General features: G+C 47.3%; 1 protein-coding gene across 1 annotated transcript in view; it reads right to left on the bottom strand.

The window, feature by feature from the left end:
• Positions 1-691: 691 nt before the first annotated feature.
• The window catches only part of Erlin2 (ER lipid raft associated 2), a 15,749-nt gene continuing 7,875 nt past the window's right edge, over positions 692-8,565 (bottom strand). The window contains exons 7-11 of the mRNA XM_029531708.1: positions 8,378-8,436; positions 7,732-7,823; positions 6,573-6,662; positions 4,100-4,179; positions 692-3,756 (exon numbers count right to left, since the gene is read on the bottom strand). Coding sequence (XP_029387568.1) covers positions 3,553-3,756; positions 4,100-4,179; positions 6,573-6,662; positions 7,732-7,823; positions 8,378-8,436 — 525 coding nt within the window. The 3' untranslated portion in view covers positions 692-3,552. The remainder of the gene's footprint in view (positions 3,757-4,099; positions 4,180-6,572; positions 6,663-7,731; positions 7,824-8,377; positions 8,437-8,565) is intronic.

Here is an 8,565-nt window from a genome sequence, read left to right as displayed (position 1 = left end):
GGGGCAGGGGAGGGGGAGATGGTTCAGAGGTTAAGAGCACTGGCTGCTCTTCAAGCAGGAGGACCCTGCTTGATCCCAGCAAACAAGGGACAGCTCACAACTGCCCTGTTTGGAAAATCCAATGCCCTCTTCTGGCCTCCATAGGCACCAGGTATGCATGTGGTTCGCAGACATACATCAGGCAAAACACCCTAGACTATATACACTAAACCCAAACCAAAAAATTCCAAACTTGTTATTTAAAAGAAAATATCAAGTTAAATGCAAATTTCAGATAAAGTACAAATTCTTCTACAAAAGTGGACTATTTGGGATTGTATATAGTTTTTGTAAAGTTAACTGACATTAACACTTATCTAGTGACACTAGGCTAGGCAGTTTGCCACAGCCAGTCAGGGAGTTACCTAAACTGATTTCACATGAGGTTAGGGTCAACTGGGAAAGCCTTTATCTTCTGGAGAAATGCAGCAATGTGCTGTTTGTTTCTGCCATGGTCTCACTCTGCAGACAAGGCTGGGCTCAAACAGCTCCTTCTCCTTGAGGGCTGGAGCTAAAGGCATGCACCACCATGCTGGTAAGAATCCATATCACCTGGATATATTTTTAGGGAAAACCTAAGAAGGAAGTTTGATTTCTATCCCTGTCCTCCGAGCTACTGGTAAACTTTACTTTAATCAAAAAAGACAAAAACATTTTATTTAGCAAGACTAAAATTAAACCCAAAGTATAAGTATATTCACATTGAGACCTTTTTTGTTGTCTGAAACAAATCCTGGAGTTATTAACCCAAGGTAATTTATCTATTATTATCATTTATGGAATAATTAATATAACAAGAATCATTTCTCAGTTATAAAGGCTCATTAAAACCCTTGGGGCACACTGAAAATATTGCTTTAACTATTCAATCACCAGTTTACACAGAAGTAGAGATAAAAAGGAATGGAAGTACAAACACATGATTGCCCATTACAGCTTTTATAAGGAAACAAACAGTGGCTAGAACCCCACTGAGGACAACGAAGTAGGTAAAGTTCACAGCCAGAGTAGCTATTGTCCAGGTACAGTTTATCAACGTCCAGCTGACAACAGCCCAGGAATAAGCACGGCTATCTCGCTTTCACAAGATACACAGCCCCACAGATGGTTTGTGAAACACCTCCTTTTTCAGAGCACTTCATTCCTTCTCAGTACCCACACGGAGTCCTCCACACCTATCTTTAGTTATATAGAAATTATTAAATGTAGGCTTCCTTACATTCTAACCATATATTGAAAAGTGATTAAAAACCTATATGGAATATGAATTGCTTCTGCAACATTTAGTGAGAAGCATTATACCAAGGTGGCTGTGCCTTGGGAAAGTCCTACAAAAACTGAATTTTACAAACAGTTAACGTATTTTGATAGAAGTTCTACTTAAAAATAGCAGCCATGTCTTCACTGCCTACAAAATGCAGGCTTATCACATTTTATATGTTTAGAATTCAAATGCTTTACAATCAGATTTTATAGTATTACAAAAAACAAGGTCACAAAGACAGATGGGCTAGGTATCCCATGCTAAAAAGACATCTGAGTTCCATGATTTTACTGCTGTGACAGATACCAATAGCTACTGAATTTATGCTACGACATGGGGACATTTATGTTTTGTTGAAGAAGTGACATTAGAGGGGCAGAGAAGGAGCAGCTGCAGCAGGACTTTACTGGGGCTCTTTGTGATGGAGGGATGAGCTCTCAGAATGCGAGTTACAGAGCTTCTTGGGCTAGGAGGGTGCTGGCTGGCGGGATACACTGCCTCCTGCACCGACCCCACTGAAGTAGTGTTTTCTGAGGTGCATGTACAAGACAGGAGGCTGGGTACAGCACGTTGCTCTCAACAAGTGATTAGCAGCAACAAATGGGAAGAAGATGAGTTGGTCTTGGGGAAAAAAAAAAAAAAAACGTTTGCAAGAGCTTTTGAGCACATTAAAATGTCCTTTCCAGAACATTTTGTAGTTTGTACACAGTGTGGCCAGGATCAGTAGCCTGAGAAATCTCAGTCCAGACAGGAGTCAGGGCAGAGAAGGGAACATCTGAAGTAAGCACAATGAACTCTGCCTCTTTTTGGGCCGACTGAATGCTTCCCAAATACCTGACAAGTCTGGTGCCACTTAGGAGCAAACTGGCCCTACTTACAAAACCAAAACTGAGGTGGGAATTGATGCCAGAAAATATCATTTATTGTAGTCACCTAAGAGAGAACAGAAGGTGCTTTGTGTGTGTGGGAGGATGAGGTAGGGGACCAGCTAACAAGGCCAAGTCCTAAGCTAGAGCCAGTCATGGTTGCACGGGGTACTGCCATGTCTGCAGACTAACTGCAGAGCTGCCCTCCACAAAGGCATTCTGTGTGCACTCACAGGCCATGGTGGAGCCCTGCCCCCAGTGCAATTTCAGGATAAGAAATCCCTTTCTTTCATATCTGTTCTTCCCATTCTCAGTTTCCTAGGGTGACTCACTATTTTCCTAATGAGCAATGAAAAAGGAAACACGGGGATCCAACGCAGCCCACAGGCACGGGCATGAATTCTGCCTTTCACCTATCATGCTGCTCTGGAGCCGACCCTCAAGTGGCTGCCTGCTCTCTGGATTTCAAAGCTCTCCTCCTCAGTGTGTCAGACAAAGCCCAGCACAGGCCATAGGCACTACGACTTGGGTGTCATCTGGCTGGGCCTTTCTCCACAGTGCTAAGAGCTCTTCAGTGAAGAGTCTCCATAATAATAAAGACGTTTGGTCTCAAAAGTATACACAGTTAGCCACACAGCACTGCAGTGCTAGCAGGTGTTAAGGAGCTATGCCATCAGCTAGTACAGCACTTGTTTGTTCCCATCTTAATGCTGAGTGCAACTAATGAATACATTATTCAAGAAGAAATGAGATCACAGATCAGGTCAAAGTACAGAAAAGGAGTGTGTGGTGTGACCAAGCCCTGCTGCAGTGAGATGTGGCCAGCAAACACTAGGGCAGCGTACAGTGTGTAGAAAACCTTGCAAAACCTAGCACCAAGTTCTTCCTAAAAAGGGCTCAAGACAGCTTAACTCCTGAGATCCACTCAAAAAGCCCAGCAGGCCAACACTCTGCAGCTCAGGTGCCTCACATGCAGACATCGCCTACACTAGAGGCAAGGGAGAGAACTGTGAAGTACATTTTCCCCTGAAGGAACTCCAGCCGTGAGGAGGCAGCACACACTCTCCCTCTTCACACTGACAATAGCCCCACTTAAGCCAGCTTCAAAGTGACAATGTTGGTGTCTGCAGGTCAGAGGTCAAATCTATGGTGAACACACCTTCTCAGAAGTCATACAACTTACCTGAATTAAAAATAAACCCAAAAAACAACTCTCCATCTGCTCTCCCTTCCCAGAAGGGGGTAAGTTTGTGTCCATTTCTTCCTTTTAACCACAGTAAGAAGAGTCAAGGAAGGTAGTGTAGAAGGAGGAGCGCTCCGTCTCGTCTTAAAGAATACAGCTTTCTCTAAGCTGCCCGAGCAGAGCTTGCAGACAGGGTTTCCTCAGTTCTCCTTTGTGGGTGCCTCGAGGGGCTCATCTTCTAGGCCAAAGCCCAGCTTGTCGTCGCTCAGCCCCTCAAACTGCTTGCCCAGCCCCCCTGCGGAATCCATAAACATGTTGGGGATGTCTTTGCCGAAGTAAATCTTGCTGTTGGAAGCAATGGCCTTGTACTTCATCAGCTGCAGATACTCCGGAGTCAGCTTGAGCTGTGACGGAAAAGTGGAGAGAGCTTAGGAGAGGACACCAGAGAGGAATTGCATCAGGGGAGGGCATCTGTCAGGCAGACATGCGCCTTCATGTCTCAGGGCCTTCCTGTTACCCAGAAACCATTCTTTTCTGAGAGAAAATAATCTAAGGTCTTATGACAGAGTAGCAACAGTTTCAAGAGTTTTCCTGTTTGACACAAAATGAAGCTTCTATTAAGGCTTCCCACACAAGAGAAGTGCCTGTCTCACCCAGCAGAGGGCCCTCAGTTCTGCTGTGAGGGCTCTGGGTAGCGAACAGCAAAGACAAACACCTCCTCAGGACGGTGGGTCAGGCGGCCTTTACCTTATTTGCTTCTGCAATCTTCAGCGCCGTGTAGCACTCAGCATCAGCCTTCGCCTTCTCCCGGGCCAGGAACGCAGCATCTAAGGGGTGAAGGGCGCAGGGAACTGGATCAAGTACAAACCCATGGGAAGGCACAGTCTGGGGGCTGGCGATTACAGCTCAGTGGTATAGATAGCACCTGCCCAGCACACATAAAGCCCAGGTTCCATTCCTGGCACTGCAGAAAACAAAAACCCAACAAAGACATTTTCTGGTCTCCATGGCCTTGGAGAGATTGGTTTTTGTGTGTGTGTATTTTGTGTTTGAAATGGTCTCACCTTATAGCTAGGCTAGCACTGGACTATGCAGACTTCCTGTTACTACAGAGAAACCAAGAGAAAATAACCTGAGATCTTCATGACAGTCCAGCCAGAGCTTCAGTTTACTACAGGACACCTCCATCATGGCTTCATCGTGTATGAATGGACGTATGTATGTATGCATGTATGTATGTATGCATATCACATGGTATCACCCTGACCCTGCCTTTCCAGTGCTGGGATTATAAACATGTACTGCCATGCCTGTCACAGGTCTACCTAAGACTGAATCCCACAAATGTAAAGTAGCTCAAGGCTTTCCAACTTCATCTCCCCAAAGTTTCTAACAGTGATGAGCTTGGCTAACTCTAGATTCGTGTACGCTGGTTCAGAGGAGCACTGTCTGGTTCAGACCTGCTTCATCACTTCATGTAGCAGTAACCCTCCGGCTCTGTGGTGATGCCCAGCTCAGCTTTGAGCCCTGTGGCCTGGGGATGCGCCAGTCGCACTCTAGTCACATTCACAAAGAAATATTCAGGGGCAGTAACTAGTTTATGGTTGTTTTTGCTTCCTTTACACCATTTTAAAAAATTAAAACCTTTTCATTGCTACAGTGTTTATTTACTGAGAGGGGTGGGGCACAGACAGCACGGCACCTGTGTGGAGATGAGAGGGCAACTTAGGGAACTCAGGTCTCTCCTTCTGCGGTGATCTAACTTGGGCTGTCGGCTTGGCAGTGAGTGCTTCCGCTGCTGAGCCATCTCAGCTGGCCTGCTGCTGGTGTTTTTCTGTACCCAGTAATCCCAATAAGGCGGTAAGTAAAATGATGCATTTTATAAAAGTTTATTTTTAAGTATGTTTATCTGTGTGTGATTATGTGCTTGTAAGCACAGGTGTCTATAGAACCAAGAAGTGTCAAATCCTTCTGGAGTGGGATTTATAGGTGGTTGTGACCTGAACAATGTATGTACTGGATACTAAACTCAGGTCCTCTGGAAGAGCAATAAAACTCTCTTAGCAGCTGTGCCTCTCTCAGCCCCATGACAACCATTTATAGGAAATGAAAGCACTGCTTTACCAAGAGCTCCCTGGTGAGAGCCCACGATCTGTGACATCCTAATCAGCTGCTCGGTAGGTCCCTGCAAAGCACGAAGTCTCCACAGTGGGTGTATAATTACATGGAACAATGTGGCCTGAGGATCCACCTTTGCCCTGGAAATCACTGACAGAACACTACATGAAGCAAGGTGAGGGCAGTGGGGAAAGTAAGGGCCCAGGAGGGGACTGCAGTGAGTGATGGCTGGGAGCGAGTGACCAACACTTCTCAGCTCCAGAGCTGCACATGCTGAAAAGGGTCGTCACCAAGGCTAACCTAATGTCTGCGTGGGCCTGCGTGCGAGAGCAAACTCTAAGATGAAACTATGCAACCAACTGCCTCCTGTCCCCCACAGGGCCTTCTATGGATGACAGTGTGTGTCAACACGCCCGGCTCTAGAGAGAGCAGGGCAGGGATAGCTGCGTTTGGGTCCAATGTCGGAGTGCTCAGAGGTACTTGTTAGACTGAGCTCAGCTCAACAGGGGCTGTGAGATCTCTCTCCTTCTCTTCCTCTTATCTCTTATCTTCTCTGAGCCAGCGTCCTGCTCTGTGGCCCACCACCCTGTTCTGCCTTCACCTAGGTGCTGAGACTATAGGACTATGTTACCATGCCTGGACCGACACCCTTGCTTCCAGCACTGTTTAGTGAGTTACTTATAAACATTTATAAGGTATGTGTGTATGTGTATGTGTGCATGTGCAAGCATGCCATGGTGAGTGCTCAGGGGTCAGATGACAGCTCTCAGGAGCTGGCTCTCTTTCCACCCTGAGGCTTGTTGGTATAAATTCAGGGCCTTGGGTTTGGCGGCAAGCACTTCCACCCACTGGATGACTTCATCAGCCCTTCATTTCTCTTTTCCCTCTCAAGAGAATGCTCAGTGCACAATCTACACAAACAACACTTGCTGAGCCGGTATTCCTGCCTCCTGTCAACGCTGGCTCCAAGTTCTGACCCTGAGTCTAAGCAGAGGAGAACTAGTGTTTCAGAGACATCATGACACCTGAAACAGAGACTAAAGAGCTCAGGAAATAACTCAGCCACCCATGCTCCATCAGGCACAACATCATGAGTGCTCACCTTCGATTTCTGAGATCTTCTTCTCTGTCTCCTTCTCCATCACCTTTTGCCCATAGGTGATTTCTGCAACCTGTGCCACTTTTTCTGCCTCTGAGAGAATAAAGCGGAGAAATGATTTACTGTTGACATGTCAAAAGCTTGGCTAGGGAGGTGAGATGGCTCAGTGGGTAAAGGCGCCTGCTGATGCAAGTTCCACCCCAGGCCCACATGGTGGAAGGAGAACTGGCTCCCACAGGTGGTCAGGCTGTCTGCTAGCCTCCACATAAGCACCATGGCATGCACGTGCTCACATATACACAAATAATGTAAACACAAAAGACCTTGATTGACTGTACCTGTCCCCTGATCTGAGTGCCCTAAAACCTGACTGGGTTTGCTCAGAGAGCCAAGTCCACAGAGGGCAGCTGCCATGGGCACACCTGAGCAAAGACGAATGTCCCCGTGAGCATAGGAGCACAGTGTCACCATCAAACAGTAACCGAGGGAGCTAACCCAGGAGACAAGCATGCTCCGGGGACATCAGCCTTCTAAAGTCTCCCTGACATCTCACTTTAGGAAACAGCTTGGGTTGGCCAGAGCTCTGGTGCTTTCTCTTATCTGCCACATGGCCTTGGACACGTATACAGAGCTCAGTGAAACAAACAAGTACCTCAAGATGCTGAGTGGGTACACGTGCTTGCTGGGCAGTCTGCGACCTCAGTACACAGTGGGAGGAGCATCCTGGAAGTTGCTCACTGACCTCCACAATTGTGCCATGGCATATCAGCTCCTACTTACAGGCATAGCTCCCAACTCCCACCTCACCCCACAGAATAATAAATAAAATAATATTTAAGAAATCAAATGAACAAGAAATCCAAGCAAATGACAGCACTTTCCACTGGAGGTGATATGACAACTGAATTATTTCACATATCAAGTTCTCAGTGAATGGCAGTCATTCCTATTAAGAAAATGCCCTTCCACTTCAGAGACCCAAGACTCACTCACTACCTATGTCCATGATCTGATAATTTCCACTTGGCTCCTGGGGATATGAACGCCACCCCAGCACACCAGAAGCATTTTGAGGGAATTAACCACGCCTTGGCCTTCCTTACATCATCTCACCATCCCCAACCTTTATTCCCTGAAAGGGGATTAGAGAACCAACACAGACCAATGAGGGCCTTCTTCCTCTCTGTTTCTGCCTCCTTTTCCACCACCTTCTGCTTCTGGGCTGCAATGAGAAGCTTCGTCTTCTCGCTTTCCCTGGAAGGAAAAGCATGCAGCCGTGAGACTGCAGGAGGGATGGGAACTCCGTGCTCCCTGAGAAACCCAGCTCTGGCTGAGAAGCAGCACTCAGATGCCTCTGCTCTCCCATGCAAGGCTGTTCAGGGGCTCTGCCTTTATGCTGATCGCACATCATACAACCATATGGCCTTCTTCTGTGCATGCTTGTAGTCCCAGCTCCTTGGAAGGCTGAGGTAGGAGGACAGCTTAGGCATAGATAGAAGCTTGGGACTAGCCTGGACACCTAACAAGACCGCCACCCCCCACCCCACCCCGAGCAAAATAACAGAAACAGAAACAAGTTTAATGAAGCAGACCTGCCAGTAGCCTTCCTTTCTGTACCTGTATCTCCACTGCTAGGACTCTCTCACCATTTAAAAGCACCACTGCTCTCCAGGGCTCCTCTGCGGCCCTGAGTGTGCTGACATGCCCCCAAGCTTACAGTGCAGCAGACTAACATGCTAAGGGAAGGGGGATCAGAGCCTGTGGCTCTGGGCGCTCATGGCGGTCAGTTTAGGCCAGGGCATACTCACATCAGCTCATAGTTCCTGCGGATTGCCTCAGGTATATTGGGCTTTGTCACTCGTACAGCCTGGAGAAGGGGACAAATAACAACTGATGGGAAGGAAGACAGTGGTCAGGGACATCAGCTCGGACGGGCTCTGGGTATCATCGTGCTAACAGAGCATCCCTCGAGAAAGCACAGTGTCAAATACAGCCC

Source organism: Mus pahari, chromosome 19 (genome assembly GCF_900095145.1).
Source record: "Mus pahari chromosome 19, PAHARI_EIJ_v1.1, whole genome shotgun sequence".
NCBI lineage: Eukaryota > Metazoa > Chordata > Mammalia > Rodentia > Muridae > Mus > Mus pahari.
Note: the sequence above shows the minus strand (reverse complement) of the source record. Positions and strands in the feature narration are given on the sequence as shown.